Source organism: Pungitius pungitius, chromosome 17 (genome assembly GCF_949316345.1).
Source record: "Pungitius pungitius chromosome 17, fPunPun2.1, whole genome shotgun sequence".
NCBI classification, from domain to species: Eukaryota; Metazoa; Chordata; class Actinopteri; order Perciformes; family Gasterosteidae; genus Pungitius; species Pungitius pungitius.
Genome location: NC_084916.1, coordinates 8,055,157 through 8,073,380, shown reverse-complemented (window position 1 = coordinate 8,073,380; position 18,224 = coordinate 8,055,157). Strand labels below are relative to the sequence as shown.

Below are 18,224 nucleotides of genomic sequence, written 5' to 3'. Positions count from 1 at the left end.
TTCTTTTAAATATTATTGCAGTGCTATTGGAGCCATTTAATCCCTAATGAAGAGCAAAAAAAATCAGCATTATAAGTAACAGGTAAGAAATTAGAGTTCTGAAACATACCTCCAAAGGAGTCGAAGAGAGTGAAAAAGTTGTTGTCCCGGAGATCTGCCCAAAACTTACTTAAAGTTTTAAAAGTTTATATCCGTATGACAAAGTTACTGTTTGACGTCTTCTTTCTTCCTGTGTCCCCTGTAGTTCCAGGATTGGGATGTGAACCCTTCTGGGTGGGATGCTCCAGCAGAGAGGAGTACAATCAGGCAGCAACTCTTTCTCGTGTCATCCCCCCTAACACCCCTCCCTCCCCTTCCTCAGTGGTGTGAGGAGGGAATAAACACTAGAAAATAATGCAGTGTAAATAAGGCACTTTGCTTAGTGTCCGGAGAGACACTGTCAGAAAAACAAGCAAAAGTTAGCGGGTGGATTTAAGCCATTTTAGAGCACATAAACTGTTATTGGACCCAACCAAATCTGAAATAACAGTTGAGTAAGTCACATGTAAAAAATAAAGAACATTCGGCAAAAATTTTAACAAACTTCTGTTTATGTGACAAAAAAGAAAGAGAAACCAGTATGGACTATTTTACTCAAGTAGGTTTTCAATGAGTTTATTTTAAGCCGTCCCTGGGGTGGTCCGTTGAAAGGGCCTGAACAGGGAAAAAGTCCTTCTCCACCCTGGTTGGTCTCTGTGTAAATACCTGACTCAATTAGAGGAGAGTTTCTGTACATGTTTTTACCAAGCTGCCAGCCGGTGAAGCAGGCTAATTAAATTTACACCCTCAGTTCTAGGAAAAGAGAGAGAGAAAGAGCGTATGCAGACAGAGAAGGAAAGGGAGGAGGTCTTTTACGTTCATTTTAACAGAGGTATACTATTTGGAGTGAAGAAAAGTAACATAAACAACTACAGTGATGGCTACTACCCCGGAGTGTGTGTGTCCACTTGTATGGTAACTGCATACATGTCAAAATGCACACAGCTGACCTGAATAGCCTATGAATAAAACATCTTTGGTTCATATAAAAATTGAATAGGGATTCAGTCATTGAATGGTCTTGGCTAAAATTGGATGGAATGTGTTTTACCTTGTTTAAATATTTGAAACCATTATAAGTTGATCCATCCTGGCTGAGCTTGTTTAAAGTGCTGGAGAGTGTGAGGAAGATGACTCACTCAACCCTTTAGTGGGGTACACTAACAATGCAACATATAAAAGTCAATTTGCTAGTGGACATTTTCAGTGAGTCTGGTGGAGCTTTCTAGAGTTCGAGTAAAGCAACATTATTTGGTGATCTTTTAACAGAAAGCCCGTGAAACAAATGATAAATATGTATATTTCATAATATAGTAGAGCTTCCGTTCCCTAGCGACAGTAAAATATTGAATATAAATAAATGAATATCAATGTGAACTATGCTTTACACATTTTAATTCTACTGACGAGGGACTTGGGGTGATATAAAAATAGAGGAGTCACATATTTTATTTAACTAAAACTAATCGAAATGTTTTTCTTTTGAACCACACGGAAGTGGTAGCGATGGGAACGGAAACCAAATCTGTAAACAAACGCAACGCTTGTTAGCTAGCAGCAGTTTTAGGACTAATGCCCGTGCGCAAAACGGCAGTGCACTAAGTGCTGAGAAGATGTTTAAAAATACGTTTCAAAGCGGATTCTTGTCCATCTTATACAGCATCGGAAGCAAACCGCTTCAGATATGGGATAAAAAGGTGAGCCGCTGTTCAGGCCGAATACTACGAACCGAGTTTAGCTGTGTTAGCTAGCCGTGCTAAAGCTAAGCTGTGGTACATGTTTAGGTTAGGTTAGCTAAGTTATCTCAAGATGAAAACGTCCTTCTCTGTTGTGGCGTGTTTTGGATGCGTTTTTCAAATGTTAATGTTTCAACTTCCATTCACTATTTGATAGGCGTGGTCAATCGGCTTCACTAAAGAGTATAACGTTAAATAAATGAACTCCATGTTTAGTTATTACTCCTCTCAATAGCGCTGTCAAGTTTCTTGCCGTTATTTTGAAACCAAAAAGAGGTCGCAGTATAAATCTAAGCAATGGTATTGAACTGTCGGGGACGATAAAACATGGGAATGTACATTAGTGACCTTGTTATTCGGGAAGATCCTAGTACTTAGTTATGGTTCAATGTTAGCGTTAGCAGTACACACGGTGGGCCGAAAAGGAGATGTTGCCGAGCAACAGGTAACAATAGTAATAGAGGAGGATTTGTAATCGCTGACGACAATGAACTGTTATTGTCCTGACTGATACAGGATTTTAGAGTACAATACTATAGCATTAACATAAAATACAGCAGCAAGTGGGCATTCCGGTTTAAACCCCTTTTCATTACCAAGAAGGAATCAGGTCCAAGTTATCTCAAAGGCCACTCCAGCCAGTCGGGTTTCTGCCTTTGAAAGGCCAGAGAAAAAGTTCCCTCAGCTGGTTTAATTCTGTCTAAAGATAAAAAATAAGATCGTCCTTTAATCATAACAATCTATGCTGTTCAAAGCCAGTCATTCATTGGCATTTGAGGATATGTTTCAACAGCTTCTTTAACGGTGTCCAGCAAATGTGATGTTTGTACAAACTTTCATTGATGCACATGCACATATTTGGAAGTACAGCCAGTTGTACACCCTTGGATTGCCATTGTGCCATTGTGGCTCAGCTCTTTTACCAGTGAGATATTTTCCGTGCATAAACTGATATATTTCTGTGTGTTGAAAGGTGAGGAATGGTCACATCAAGAGAGTAATGGACAATGACATCCACTCGATGGTGTTGGAGGTGGAGGGGGCAAATGTCAGGTGAGTTAATGTTTAACTGATTCTTCAGGTCAAACCTTTTAGGCACTTACCACCATCATCCATCTCACTCGTCTTTCTGTTTCTTCTACTCCCTGCAGTACCACATATATAACATGTCCCGCAGACCCCAAGAAGACGTTGGGCATCAAACTTCCTTTTCTAGTTATGATTGTCAAAAATCTCAAGAAGTATTTTACCTTTGAAGTCCAGGTACGGTAGGCATTCCTGCAGATACAGACAACCGTCATGGCTTAGTGTCGGAACAAACATGTGTTTATTTTCTTGCAGTCACCAGATCCATGCTTTCTTCCCATTGTTGAAAAAACGTATAGGTGTTAGACGATAAAAATGTTCGCCGGCGGTTTCGGGCGAGCAACTATCAAAGCACGACACGCGTAAAGCCGTTCATCTGCACCATGCCTATGAGGCTGGATGATGGCTGGAACCAGATTCAGTTCAACCTGCCAGACTTCACCAGGAGGGCTTACGGGACCAATTACATCGAGACGCTGCGTGTACAGGTTAGTGCACAGACCAGGAACCGGCTCGCTCTACAGATGAACTTGTGTGATTGCAGACCCTCGTGTCTGATACAAATGAATCCAAACTGTTCTCCTTACAGATCCACGCTAACTGTCGAATAAGGAGAGTATATTTCTCAGACAGACTGTACTCCGAGGACGAGCTCCCAGCTGAGTTTAAACTCTACCTGCCGGTCCAGAACCCAAAAGCAAAGGTGACACACACATGTACACAACATCGAACCACACAATTGAGAGGGCAATGAATCTTTTGCTATTATGACTAATTTCCATTCCGTTCTAAATTCAGTACATCAAACTGTAACTTCCGCATAAACTCCAGTCCACTGTGTGCTAAAAAATGTGATGTGGCAAATAATTGGCTTTAAATCAGAGAATAGTGTGGATGGCAGTATGACCTTTTATAGTTATATTAACTGATTGCATTGGAAATACAGAAAAAGAAGAGATGAATGTGTAATGTTAAACATGTTTCAGTTCTCATCAACTTAAACAGCTCAAATCTCTGTTGGTGCTACTGTGGAACTTTTACACTATTGTAATATTTGAAAACACTGCAGTCCACTTCAGAGGGAACAATCCGACACACAGAACTCAGCTCTAACAATTCTTTTTGGCACGTTACAGTAATTTTTACTTGTGGGAAGTAAATAAGTGGATTGTTTTTAAAAATTTGACCAACTGTCCTTTGTTTGTGTTTATTTCTTGCAGAAGTAGACTTTCCCATCCTGAACAAATCCTCCAGACGTGATGTGGAGAGGCACTCTTAGGATTCTTTTTGCCTGTATTAATATACATTTTGAATTCTGAATCTCTGTACAGTGATGTTTTTTATGAACTTACCCGTCAGTTTTCCATGCTGACTATAGGTTTTCTAGAAACAATACTTTGTGGGACACATTCGACCTCATCCATGCGCTGGAAAACATAATGACAACTAAATTCAGGATACTCCACTGTAAACAGATAAGAAAATGACCACTAAATGATAAGTCAATTTGTCATATATAAATAATCTTTTAAATGACACACGGTTTGCATTCCAAAAACAATCAATCTTTGTTTCTTTGGATTTCTGTGTACAGAATGAACAGATCAGTGATACATTTATATAACTATATGCTGCATCACATAATCATTCAAAAGCAACTAAAACACAGTTCAAGCTCAATCTTAAGCATTTCAAGAGCAGACAGTACAGTAATAATGTAGACAGCGAGTGCTACAAAACACAAAAAGAACTCAGAAGGTGCAACAAATAGAAGATTTTATAAAAGCTGTCTGTGGGGATGAAGCTGCTCATGTTAAACTCCAGAAGACAACACCCTGTCAATTTGTATTTTACAATGTAAAGTTGTAGAAGACAGAAATACAAGTAAACTTAATTGAGTGAATAGAATTGAGAAAATGTTTGTAAACTAAAATCTGGGATTTATTTTAGTTCTACTCACTATTGAATGTGTTGTTTTTCTTGTGTTGATTTTACAACTTAAAATGTACTGAAACAAGCATTTTGCAGTTTTCTCTGTGTGGTACTCAAAACGTGTTTATTATTAATGTGCTCATTTTGTAATGTTTACTTCACCAATGTCATACACTCACTCGCTGCTCAGTTGGCCAAAGCTAACACTGATTTTAAACTGGGTCACATCTGTTCATAAAAGTGGGTCAAACAAACTGCACACTACCATTTGTCTGCTCAAATACAAATAAGCTCATATGGTTTATGCTTGGATAAGGCTTTTCAAAGTGACATCTTGTTTTCATGAAACCATACAAAATACTGCTTTGAAACTTGAAAAGGTGTCATTCTGCTAAAGGGTTGGATTTCATCTGTACACAACTCGCGTGGGCAGTAAGTCATCAGCTCCCAAGTATTTCAAATATGAATTCAAAGGCATTGTAAAAGAAAACAAATCTTACAAAGAAAGGCTGTAATTTTTTTCAGCCAACTGTTGCGATGTATTTGGTAAACAGTTCAAAACGAAGGAAAAAAAACAGCATCTAACTTTGATATGATATCCCTTTTAGCAACATTTTAAATAAATTATCAAATCAAGATATCTGAAAAGTATTTAGAATGTATAAACTGAAAAAAATGAAAAGCATGATTCAAAGTCATTAGCACTGCTTACACTAGAATTGATATAACGTAAAAAACATTAAATCTATAAATCAAAAACCTTTAAGTCAACAGCAGGCATCTCTTTAAAGTGCAAAAAACGTTCATTGGTTCAAATCAATAAATCAACTAGTGCATTCAATTTATTCATTTAAAATTAAACAAATCATAATATGGCATAAATTGGGACAGTCACACCGACAAAATGATACGAGTATAAAATAAACCTTGTGCAACACAAAGACAGTAGTGCCATAACAGAACACATGGCAGCATGTGTTGCGTTACGCTTGCATCGATGTTAGGAGACTGAAGAGGAGACACTGCCTGGACCTCCACGGCTCTACAAATAAGGTCACAAAAACTCCCTTTTACAGTTTCTACTTCACGTTCTAGCATCTCTTCCTTCAGTGCCATGTCTTCAATCATCCGTGTTTAACAAGTCCTTTTAGTTATTATAAAGTTCTGTGAAACAAATACTGCAAATACTGGTTTATCTGGCTTCGTCATTTCTCAGGTTTCTTTGGACGCGAGAAAGAAGGGACTTCTCAAACAACATTTTCATATCATTTCGCGGCATACAATGGTTCATTTCCCTTTAGTGCAAAAATCAACAAGTCAAAAAGTATTTCCCTTAAGTCGCTGCTTTTCAAACGACTATTTCAAATTAATAGGGCTTTTAATAAAGTCACCTTCACTTGGTCTCCTTTCAATCATTGAGTTGTCCTGCACGCTGGTGTACTTGTTTGTGTGTGTGTGTGTGTGCGCGTGCTTGTCCGGCACTATGTCGTGCCCCCGTGATGAATGACATAGTAGTCGTGGACGTACATCAACACAGCGACAGGCTGGCCGATGATGAGAGAGATCCACACAGCAGCGTTGCCATAGTTTCCATTCAAGAATCGACCCACAAACCAAGCCAGGGGAACCTGGAGAGATTCAGAGGTCAGAATGTGTTTGCCTGCTGCACAGGAAAGATGTATGGCCATTCAATGCGTCTTACCTGAGTCATCATTCCCATGAAGGCCCACAGTCTAAACATCTTCAGAGGAATACTCACTAGGTACTGAAGAGAGAAATTCAAGATATCAGAAACAGAATTTTAAAAAGAATAAAAAGGTATTAGTAATATGTAGAAACTGCAAACAACTTGACAGATTTGGCTGCATCAGCATCCAGTGCATCCCAGCTGTGAGCAATCATGCACAGATGTTCAATATAAACATTTGAATAAGCAAATGTGTAGACTTTACCTCGTGGAAGAAGGCAGACATTAGGAAGACTGCGGTTTGAGCCAGAAGTTTGTTGACTCCCTTCCTCAGCATCGGTTTATAAAAGTGTCTTTAACACACAAAAGACCCAGTGATCTAACAAATTAGCCAGGAATTCCTCCAAATAAATGGCGGCACACACCTTAATTTCTTCGATTTATTTATGATTTAATTTCTCAAAGACTACAAAGACAACATGAAGGAGAATAAAACAGACGCTTGGTGCTCACCTCAGACACCACTTGTGAACTGGGATATTCCAGTTGGACCAGAAATATGTGACCGACTCGGAGTTCCTGAACAGTTTGGAGAATTTGACATCAAGATAACGGGTTATGAATGATGACTTTGAGTGAACTACGAATAAAGACACATGTGTGCAACACATGCTCCATGATCACTCGTTGTGTTATAATCAAGACAAAATGGGACTGACTAACTCACGTTAAGAATGTAACGCTATTTCTTTCCAGGTATCTTATACATGTGCGCTTGCAATGTTTGATGTTTCTTCAACTCACCACCAGTCTTTGTAGAACTCTCTGTCTCCAAACTGCAGCAGCTCTGCCACAAAGTTCATAGAAGAGTGGAAAAACCAATAGAAGAATATTAGCCATATCAGATGGTTCGGGACCTGGGAGAGGAAGAGAGGGGGGGCGGGGGGGTGTTTAGGTTGTCCTGGTCACAATGAGGCTGCAATGTTGCAAAATCTAAAATTTGTGACAGTTAAGACAAAGTTCATAGTTCAAAAGACAGGATTTAATGGTAAACAGTGGTATCTTTTATTCCTTGGTTTTCATTCCGGGTTATGCTGGGATACCATCTGTGTGTCCAGCGTAACTACAGAATGTCATGATACTCACAGCTAACTTTAAGAGGCGCTCTACCATCCGAGAAAAGTCCATTTCCTGTGAGAGGCACAATAACAACTTTGTTATTGACTGTGTTCGCCCTGAAGAAAAAACCTTTCAGTCTATGGGTGCTTGTTTCTTGCTCCCCTGAGATCTCTTATCATCATATATAGGAAGGTATTCTCTATGTTTGTGTGTGTATGTACACACCTGGAATGGTTTCATTGAGTTTTGTATGGTGGGAACCATCCACTAGAAGACACAAAATGAAAATGAACTTGAATCGTTTTAGGGGTGAAGACTGATTTAAAAATGCAAATATTTCTGTGACTTTCTTTTGAAAGGTATGTGTTTTGTGAGTGCCACATACCTGCTGTATCAACCCCACCAGGAGCTGCATAATGAAAAGCTACAAGAAAGAGAGAGTCAAATTCAGGGTCCATTTGTTTTTCAGTAAGCAAAATCTCAGTGAAGCCTACAACTAAAGTGAGTGTTCCCTCTCACCATTTCAAAAAGTCTTCTCAGCAGGAACCGTATGCGTATTCGAGGGGACCGCGGGAAGTTCAGCTGGTAGCACAGGGTTGGGGCAAAGACAAAGTAGTACGTGTCTGAAGACAAAAAAAAGGAATCAAAAAGTTAATTTGGGACTGTTTTTACAATCGTATCGTAAACTGTGCAGTTTATCGCCATGCTGACGTCATGGTTACCTCTGTGGGTGAGGTTGCCCGGATAGGAGACATGAGAATGAACTGCCGAACCATTCAATTGCGACACGGTCGGACCTGTTACACAGACACGTGAGAAGTATTACTTTACGTCTCAAGTAATTTTATTGACTAAAGCGATGTCTGCTTATGTCAGCTCCTACAGTGAGGAGGTAAATCTTTCAAGTAGCGCTTATAGGATGGAAAAAGCTTCAAAACATACAGCTTTGACCTGACGGGGTCAGCCAAAAGCTGCTGTTTGTCGTGTAACCACTAGGTGGCGTTAGCAGCACACTACTGATTTAAAACAATCCAATCCTGTCAAGTCAGAGCTGAGGTTTGTTGTTGGCGACTAAACTGCTCCTAACTGCCCTGCTCAAGAGCCCTCTGCCCGCTGCTGTATTCTACACACGTGCCTGCTGCCATTCTAGATAGCATTTCTTCAACATTTCTTGTGAGTGTGTGTGTGTTGATATACTTACATGAGTATGAGCGTGTTAGTCTCTTGGCTTTTGCTTGTCTGATTTCTCGACACCACCTGTTGGTGTCTTGGTAGGAGTACAGCTTGAGAAACAGAACCGTGTAGATTCCTAACGAGAGCACGCCGCCCACTGACACACACACACACAAACACACACACACAGACAAACAGGGCAATATATGAACTCTGTTGTGTGGATGCGTGTAGAGAAAGGAACTAAGCTAAGCTATTTTTATTAGCTTAATTAGAGATAATAGATAAGACATCAGTGATGATTTAAAGGCAATTTATGTTGAAGAAAAATATAACAAGTTTTGTTTGCGCTTTCATCCAGATACACAAAAGCATTCATTCTTAATTGAAATGTTTTGTTTATGTGTCATAAACATGTGTATATTTATTATGCACCTGGGGTCATGGACGTCACAATAAGTACAGTGGCTGCAGGGAAGATCAACATGGATGTCAGGTTAATACTATGAAGAATGCTTCCTGTCATTTCGGAAATGGTACCCTAGGAAAGATACAGTTAAAACACACACTTAAAAAAAATAGCAAACCATTGCAACTTTCTTCACAATAGGCCTCATACACATATGTATAAGTAAGCTTCAATTATCTGGACAATACGAATGTTCAGGCTCCTTTGTGTGGCTTAGAGCTGTACTGCAGATAAAATGCTTATTTGTTTGTTGACCCTGAGCCTCTCTGGCAGAGACTGTTCATATGTAACCTAATCTGAACCAGGAGAGTTCTTCTTATTATCGACTTTTGTGCGTCGACTCCGGGTAAACATCCTTGATGGGAGATCCCTCAATGATGAATATTCAAAACAAACCTCAACCCCCTTTCCAGTTCAGCTATAAGTTTGCCAAAACCCCTGAACAAAGTTATAATTTCAATGTCAAGGTCTTTGGAATCCAAACAAAAGGTCAAGTAGAAAAAGGTTTGAGCAATGTATTGGCTAATTAACAAAAGCAGACTGAATTGAACATGCTTAATTTGCAGTGTCCACAATAGTAAAGGAAAAACATTTGAAGGTATGAAAATGTAGGCAAATAGTTGAAATGACTCACCACAGCCAGACGCCTCTCTGTGTACAAGGCTGCTAAGATGAACACATTGGACACTGAAACACAGGAAGGACAAACGGGCCCATCACATGCAGCATCACATAGATGGAAAGCAGATTGGCTTTATTTTATTACTCAGTGTAACTACAGACAGACAGACAGACAACCTGGTGAAAATGTATTTAGTCAAACATGAAAGAAGGTTTCAGATACAATACAAGTCCAGTATTTTCCATTTCCATTTCATTTAGATTGACTGAAGCCCGTTGTTGCCGGGAAAAGGGACAATGTCCCTGAGTCCCCCTTCCTTTGGGTTGATAATCAATAACAGAGGACAGGAGCTTCTATATGCCATCATGAGCCTTTAGCTTCTTCAATCCACTCAAACAAGCTGTATCAGATCAGCCATTAAAGCCGTGGGGAGGCTGTACATGTTTTATCACTGGCACAGTGACGGGGACTTGTGTTTCCTGACACCTCCCTTGTTTTCCAATGAAAGGTCCCAGAAGGACAAATGTCTGAGAGTCATTCGACAGGGGCACTAGAGCTCCATACCAATGATGAGGCAAGCTGATGGCCAGCTATAAGGGTCCTTCAGGAAGAGAGACACGACTTGGATCGGGTCCACCAAGATACCATACCTGGACAGGAGAGGAGCGAGTAGAAAGATTGGATCCGATCAGTTATCAGTGCTTTTCTGTGGAAATGGGGCTGAAAATGGGTTTATCAGTGGTTTACTCTGAGATTGGTCAGTTAAAAGGTTTGGTGTTCACTCTGCTCATGAAAACTGAGGGCTATAACTATTAGATAAGATACAAATAATTCCAGAATACACCTGGAGACACCGTGCTTGCACTCAGTCATGTCTCAACTCCTTAGCGACACATAAACAAAGCCCTTAGTTCATGGGCTGTCAAATGTACTTTTAAATGTTGAAGTACACCTCCTATTTTCATTGATTTTTGAAGGGACTATACAATGTAATGTAATAGTAAACAGGAGGGCCGCGTTGAGGGGGAGAATGAATACCGTGTGTGTGTGTGTGTGTAGGTCCATACTCACTTTATAATGTTCTCCAAGAAGAGGCGTGCGTTACTCAGCACCTGAAAGAGCGACCGGAGCTAATGAGCATAGTTCACAGTATCAACAGGAATCAACGTTGTTCAGTCAACAAAATCGCCCCTCATGAAGGGTCTGCAGGTTTCCATGTGTTTATTTGTGAGTGTCGAGGGAGTCATTGTTCAAAGCACAAAGCAAAAGCAACTTTGACGTTTAAAGAGTCGATACACACAAATGACACCAACAAATATCTGTACCCATTGTACTGACCATTCATATCTTTATGGTCAGTCTAAACGAGATACGATTGGTTCCATACCCAAATTGAGTTATCGGCTGCGATAACTGTCCCACTGCTTTCTCTCAGTGTCGAGCAAAACAAGTTTATCATTATACTACGTACTAAAGTTCAAAGTTTGAGTCCATCTTTAACTCCGTCATCAGCTATCGGCCATTTCGGAGATCAAACCCGACCCACTCAACACAGAGAGCGCACGTACATGTACGTCGGTCGTTTTGCGTTTAGTGCAGCAGCTAAAGGGACGGCTGAGAATGATAATGATGCGTAGAGCGGGACACACGATAAGGTCACACAGTAGTGGTCATGTGCCACGTTGCCCCACTCGCCTGCCAATACCCAGCAGGAATGTGGTTTGGATTGAACTCTGTCTTTAGTCCAAGGCGGTAACCTTTGCTTTAGTGACCGTTGGCCTGAGCAACAGAGGACCATCGTGTAGAAAACTATTCCAGAGAAATGGGCCTCCCCAGAGCATTGAAAGAAAACATTGCAAAATCCTATTTGGCAACTATTACTGTGCAAATGTGTCCTCTCGTGTCCCTGACCCTGGGAGACAGGAGGATTTATTGTCTTGCTCAAAGACACTTCAGCACGGGGTATTTCAACTGAACCCAGGTGGCCTGTGTGGGTGGGGTTTGCATTGCCCATGGGTTTCTTCTCCTTCTTGTCTTCCTTCAAAACACAACAAAGCACACAGGGGGGTATGCATTCACGTTCCTTATGCAACAGGTAGCCAGCAGTTTGGGAACACCGTAGGAAGAACAATGAACAAACTAGTCGTTGACACTTATCAGTCTGTTTAAGCATCATCGGTGGAAGGATAGTAAGTGTGCAGCTGTAACGAGCGGTTTGGTCCTTGTTGTTATCGGAGCGGCTCACATGGTCTGTTTGGCTGCACATCAGAGGGGACCATGATGCGACCAGCTGAAGAATCAATTGTTTGGATCATTTGACTGTTTGACTTTAGCTTGTTGAGGTTTAAACATAGTGTCTTAAGCCAAATACCTTTCTGCAGTGCCTGGCTAACTCCTTATATCAAAAACCAGGTACAGCATCCTAAATATATGTATGTATGTATATATATATATATATATCTCATATTCTTTTTTGTTGTTACCTAAGTACTCAATTTAAAGAAGATGTGCAGCAGTTTCGAAGAGAAGCTCGTAAAATCCTTACTTTGCTGACCGTCTTTGTTTTAAGGCTGTGAATGATTGTGAATTAGAAGCATTTCAAAACACTTTACCCCCTGCTCTCGAAAGGGAAAGAAGTAGAACAACACTTCCGATGTCCCATCTGTAGAAACGTGCTTCTGTAGCTGAGACTAAAGGAAACTAGCAAACAGTCCTGGTTATTGGGGACAAATGACACGACTAAGCTTTAAAATGTGTGTGTCCCTCCATCATCCCCCGCTTACTTTGCGGTTCCACTTCACACTCTTACGGCCTAATCCTGAAGGCTTCCTAAAACGGCCTGAACAGAGCGATGCGTCCCTGGTGACCAAAAAGAGGTCGTGGTCGTCACAGATATCTTTTTTTCAAGGATGAAATTAATCCGGTCAGGGAACTAAAAAAAGTAAAGCCTGATTTGAAAAACATCCCTAGAAAGACACTGTAAAACACACACACACACACACACACACACACACACACGTGTCCACATATGCAATGCATCCACTTGTGTGCACAGAGATAGAAACTTGCACACATGCATTTCTATTTCATAAGGATTTTGGACAGTGGGTGAATGTCGTGAATGCTCTGCAGGGAGCCTTTGGAGTCACAACCTGTGCCCTGCTGCAGTCACAACAGGAAGTTCATTCTTCTGAAGATAATCCTGTCGGCTAGTTTGAACAGAAGCTCCTGCTAATTAATTTACTCGACACATGAAACACTTGTCTCATATATTTGAGGGATCGGCTTTTGTTGCTGCTTCATAGTTAGTTGGAATGCTTCAAGCATTCCAAGTATTGTTCTTCTAATCTTTATTCCGCCTTATTCATTAGTTGGAATGCTTCAAGCATTCCAAGTATTGTTCTTCTAATCTTTATTAGTTGGAATGCTTCAAGCATTCCAAGTATTGTTCTTCTAATCTTTATTCCGCCTTATTCATCTTCTTCATATTATTATTCTTCTATTTCTTCCGCCGCACCTTTCAACTCCTTCACACTTTCAGCTATTAAGACCATTCAAATATTAAAATGTTCAGCTCATTCAGGGGAGGGGTGCTATGACTTTTCAGCTTTTTAGCTCTTATAATTGAATTAATATAAATTAATATCTTCAACCTTTTTAACATGGTTTCCTAATGGATTAAATTTTCAAATCCTTTCAAAACTTCTTCAACTTTCAACTTTTTCAGCTTTTCCAATCTTTCAGCTAGAGACACCATTTAAACTTTAAAATGTTGCCACAAGTCTTAACAATTTCATTAAAAAAACAGCTTGTTGATATCTATTATAGTTTTTTTATAATCACTAATTATGTTTCAGTAGTTTTGGGGTTTCTTTAGAATTTAGAGTGGAGTTTTCCGGATTGTCCCGCGATTTAGAGTGAGCGCCGTGTCAGGATTCAGTAAAAAAAAAAGAGGCACTTTTATCTTTACGGCCACAATATTCACTTTTCAGCCTTCATTTAAAAAGAAAACATTAGCCGTGCTTGTGCTGGTTGGACTCGTATAAGTTTGGAATCTCAGAGTTATTTACTTTTTGCGTGAGGAGCCTGATTGTGAGACAAAGTCTGCCCCGAGCCCCATAAGCTTCCATACAAATCTGGCGACATTTAAAAAAAAAAAAACACAGCCGGTACACTTTTTGTAAACGGCTGTTTGAGCCGTTTTAAAACACATAGAGACATAAAAACTACACTCATGCGTTTGGTAGGGTCTTGGGTCTCTCAAAATGTCATAATTTTTTGGCTACCCCATATAGTTTTGCTCCTAGAAGCATTTGTTTGAGGTGTGGATTTTGTCTAAATCTCTTCACTCTCTTCGCCGTGAGCTAATTAGCGACCAGCTGTTGATCGATGCCCATAAAGACGTAGCTCAGGGACGTGCAGGTTTAACCGTGGTTAGATAACGGTACGTATGGACGTGCGTGTCGTGAGTTGGGACGGAGACCCGGGATGAGCAGACCGTAAGTAATGTGGAGGCTGGACCGTAAGATATTTGAGACATGTGAGAGCCATAAGTACTAGAGTGCTAGCTAGCTATACTGCTAACGAGGCTACTCCCCGCTGGAGACTTAAACCGTGGGTGTGACGTTGTTCCTTCGGTGTTGTCATTAAGCTGCAGGCACGTGAGTTTATTTTCTTACGCGAGTGATACTATTAATAACCTTTTCGCGGACCGCAAGAAGGTCGTAGGTTAATAAGCACGTCAAAAGTTACGGGGAGTGGCGTGACGTTGTTCCTTCGTGGATTGAGCTGCAGATACGTGAGTTTGTTTTCTTACGCGAATGACAGGAGATCGTTTGGTCTTTATTTTACGCAACAAAGCGTCAACTTAATATACTATTAATAACCTTCATCGGACCGCAAGAAGGTCCGTCAGTTAATAAGCACGTCAAAAGTTACGGTGGACCAGCCGGGGTTAGGGGGGAGGAGGGGGTCCGCTGGTGGGCGAAACTGCGCACTGAGGAGTGAACAATTGTAATCGAGATGGGGGCTGTAGTATTTGTGTGTGTCCACTAACATGTAATTGTCCAAGTGAAACACGTAGTACTTGTATTAGTCATTGGCGCTGTAAGCGTCCATGTTTATTTCACAAAACCGCGCATCTTTATGACATCATCAAGACATGACGGTTAACTTATCCGGAAGTATCCAGGAGCGTTTTTGATGGCACCGCCACGAAGCTTTCAGTAATTTCTACACTATTTGCAAACTTTTGAGGCACTCACCAACCATGCAAAATGTTTTTATATTTTATTTTGACTTGTTGCCAGGATCTTCTCCTGTCTTGTTTATTCTGTGCACATGGGCAGGTGCCACTGTGTATGGTAGGTTGTGTCATCAGTGTATTAATGGGTGAGAGATGTCATCTAGTATTAAAGCGCTTTGAGTTGTCAGAAGACTAGCAAAGCGGTGTACAAGTTCATTAAGTTTGAATGAAAAAGATTCAGCAATGTTTAGAAGTAATTTAAGCTTTTATTAGTTCTGTATTTTGTCAAATTCATAGAAGCTTCTCCCATTTCAGTTTTTTTGCAATTGTTTCAAGTTCGTTTCAGCTTTTCTCATTTCTGTATTTTCAGCAATTTTTAAATGTATTTCAGCCTTTTTTATTTCAGCAATGTTTAGAATAATTTCAGCTTTTATTATTTCTGTGATATCAAATTCATAGAAGCTTCTCCCATTTCTGTTTTTTTGATATTCTTTCAAGTTCATTTCAGCTTTTCTCATTTATGTATTTCAGCTTTTTCTATTCTTTCAGCAATGTTTAGAATAATTTCAGCTTGTTGCATTTTAAGCAACTTTTTGAAATTAATTCCAGCTTTTATTATTTCTGTGATTTCAAATTCATAGAAGCTTCTCCCATTTCAGTTTTTTTGCAATTGTTTCAAGTTCATTTCAGCTTTACTCATTTCTGTATTTTCAGCCATTTTAAAATGTATTTCAGCTTTTTCTATTCTTTCAGCAATATTTAGAATAATTTCAGCTTGTTTCATTTCTGTACTTTAAGCAACTTCTTGAAATTAACTTCAGCTTTTTGCATTCCAACGCATTTTCAGCAGGAAATGCATTTTCTAGTTCCGCCTTATTCATCTTCTTCATATTATTCTATTTCTTCCGCCGCACCTTTCAACTCCTTCACACTTTCAGCTATTAAGACCATTCAAATATTAAAATGTTCAGCTCATTCAGGGGAGGGGTGCTATGACTTTTCAGCTTTTTAGCTCTTATAATTGAATTAATATAAATTAATATCTTCAACCTTTTTAACATGGTTTCCTAATGGATTAAATTTTCAAATCCTTTCAAAACTTCTTCAACTTTCAACTTTTTCAGCTTTTCCAATCTTTCAGCTAGAGACACCATTTAAACTTTAAAATGTTGACACAAGTCTTAACAATTTTATTAAAAAAACAGCTTGTTGATATCTATTATACTTTTTTCATAATCACTAATTATGTTTCATTAGTTTTGGGGTTCTTTTTGAATTTACAGTGCGCGCTAGAGTGAGGAGAAAGTCAGACAACAAAAGAAGGTCCATGTTTTGTAAACTGCTGGTAGAGCAGTTTTAAAACACATAGAGACATAAAAACTACACTCAAACGTTCGGTAGAGTCTTGTGTCTCTCAAAATGTCATTATTTTTTGGCTACTCCAAATAGTTTTGCTCCAGGAAGCATTTGTTTGAGGTGTGGGTTCTCAGTAACTGTCTGTGAGCTAAGTGCAGCTGCTCCGTTGCCGCGCCAACGAGCTGGGGCTCTTTCTGTGACTCACAGCTGATCCTCATTAGCTGATTAGTGCAGCCTGACATGACCTCCTTCTCTCCACCTTCTCTCATCATTTCAAAGCAACCCCCATGGAGGGAGTTCTTAATGTAATGTTTGATGAGGCCTATTAATATATTCTGTCTCTCAACCCCTCCACCCCCCCACCCACTCACCCAATACCATCATTTCAAAATAAAAGCTGCAATGATTATGTTATTTAAACATAAAGCTTAGGATTCAGCTGTTTCGTTGAATACTTATTGCGCTTTCAAATAGTACTACAACCACTACTAAAATGTCTAGTACTTCTAGTAGTACTTCTAGTATTTCAACTGGTATTATTACTAAAATACTTTTACTACTAGTATTTCAACCCAATGGAGGGAATTCTTACTGTAATGTTTGATGAGGCCTTCTAATATATTCTGTCTCTCAACCTCCCCACCCCCCCACCCACTCACCCAATACCATCATTTCAAAATAAAAGCTGCAATGATTATGTTATTTAAACATGAGGCTTAGGATTCAGCTGTTTTGTTAAATACTTATTGGGCTTTCAAATAGTACTACAACCACTACTAATATTTCTAGTACTTCTAGTAGTACTTCTAGTATTTCAACTGGTATTATTACTAAATGACTTTTACTACTACTAATATTACTAGTACTACTAGTATTTCAACCCAATGGAGGGAATTCTTACTGTAATGTTTGATGAGGCCTATTAAATAATATATACTGTCTCTCAACCCCCCACCCCCCACCCACTCCCCCAATGCCATCATTTCAAAATAAAAGCTGCAATGATTATGTTATTTAAACATGAAGCTTAGGATTCAGCTGTTTCGTTGAATACTTATTGCGCTTTCAAATAGTACTACAACCACTACTAATATTTCTAGTACTTCTAGTAGTACTTCTAGTATTTCAACTGGTATTATTACTAAATGACTTTTACTACTACTAATATTACTAGTACTACTAGTATTTCAACCCAATGGAGGGAATTCTTACTGTAATGTTTGATGAGGCCTATTAAATAATATATACTGTCTCTCAACCCCCCCACCCAATACCATCATTTCAAAATAAATGCTGCAATGATTATCTGTAATTTAGCCATGAAGCTTAGGATAAAGCTGTTTTGTTAAATACGTATTGCTCTTTCAAATAGTACTACAACCACTACTAATATTTCTAGTACTTCTAGTATTTCAACTGGTATTATTACTAAAATGACTTTTACTACTACTAATATTACTAGTACTACTAGTATTTCAACCCCAATGGAGGGAATTCTTACTGTAATGTTTGAGGCCCATCAATAACTTTTTAGTTTTCTTAGCTTAGGGCGACTGTGGGTCAGTGGGGAGCCCGGCCGTCCTCCAATCAGAGGGTTGGCGGTCTGATCCCAGGCCCGGCTAACTTGCATGTCAATGTGTCCTTGGGCAAGACACTTATTCCCAGCAGTGTTCCTCTAGCTGGGACTACAGTGTGTGTGAATGTTAGTTACTGGTTGGGCA

At 39.6% G+C, this 18,224-nt stretch overlaps 2 protein-coding genes across 3 annotated transcripts in view; one reads left to right on the top strand and one right to left on the bottom strand.

The window, feature by feature from the left end:
- Positions 1-1,571: 1,571 nt before the first annotated feature.
- On the top strand, positions 1,572-4,918 carry cfap20 (cilia and flagella associated protein 20). The gene is made up of 6 exons (XM_037474248.2): positions 1,572-1,775; positions 2,788-2,867; positions 2,966-3,077; positions 3,200-3,388; positions 3,490-3,603; positions 4,121-4,918. The coding sequence occupies exons 1-6, from the start codon at positions 1,692-1,694 to the stop codon at positions 4,124-4,126; spliced, it is 585 nt and encodes a 194-aa protein (XP_037330145.1). The 5' UTR covers positions 1,572-1,691; the 3' UTR covers positions 4,127-4,918.
- Positions 4,919-5,108: 190 nt separating this feature from the next.
- Positions 5,109-18,224, bottom strand: part of dgat1a (diacylglycerol O-acyltransferase 1a) — a 26,252-nt gene continuing 13,136 nt past the window's right edge. The window contains exons 3-17 of one of the 2 annotated variants that reach the window (XM_037474247.2): positions 10,974-11,014; positions 10,467-10,552; positions 9,915-9,967; positions 9,247-9,352; positions 8,840-8,968; positions 8,361-8,435; positions 8,158-8,261; positions 8,024-8,062; positions 7,864-7,905; positions 7,666-7,710; positions 7,324-7,436; positions 7,033-7,098; positions 6,785-6,872; positions 6,535-6,597; positions 5,109-6,460 (exon numbers count right to left, since the gene is read on the bottom strand). In XM_037474247.2, coding sequence (XP_037330144.2) covers positions 6,314-6,460; positions 6,535-6,597; positions 6,785-6,872; positions 7,033-7,098; positions 7,324-7,436; positions 7,666-7,710; positions 7,864-7,905; positions 8,024-8,062; positions 8,158-8,261; positions 8,361-8,435; positions 8,840-8,968; positions 9,247-9,352; positions 9,915-9,967; positions 10,467-10,552; positions 10,974-11,014 — 1,197 coding nt within the window. In that variant the 3' untranslated portion in view covers positions 5,109-6,313. The remainder of the gene's footprint in view (positions 6,461-6,534; positions 6,598-6,784; positions 6,873-7,032; positions 7,099-7,323; positions 7,437-7,665; positions 7,711-7,863; positions 7,906-8,023; positions 8,063-8,157; positions 8,262-8,360; positions 8,436-8,839; positions 8,969-9,246; positions 9,353-9,914; positions 9,968-10,466; positions 10,553-10,973; positions 11,015-18,224) is intronic. The other variant, XM_062558687.1, reaches the window with a different exon arrangement.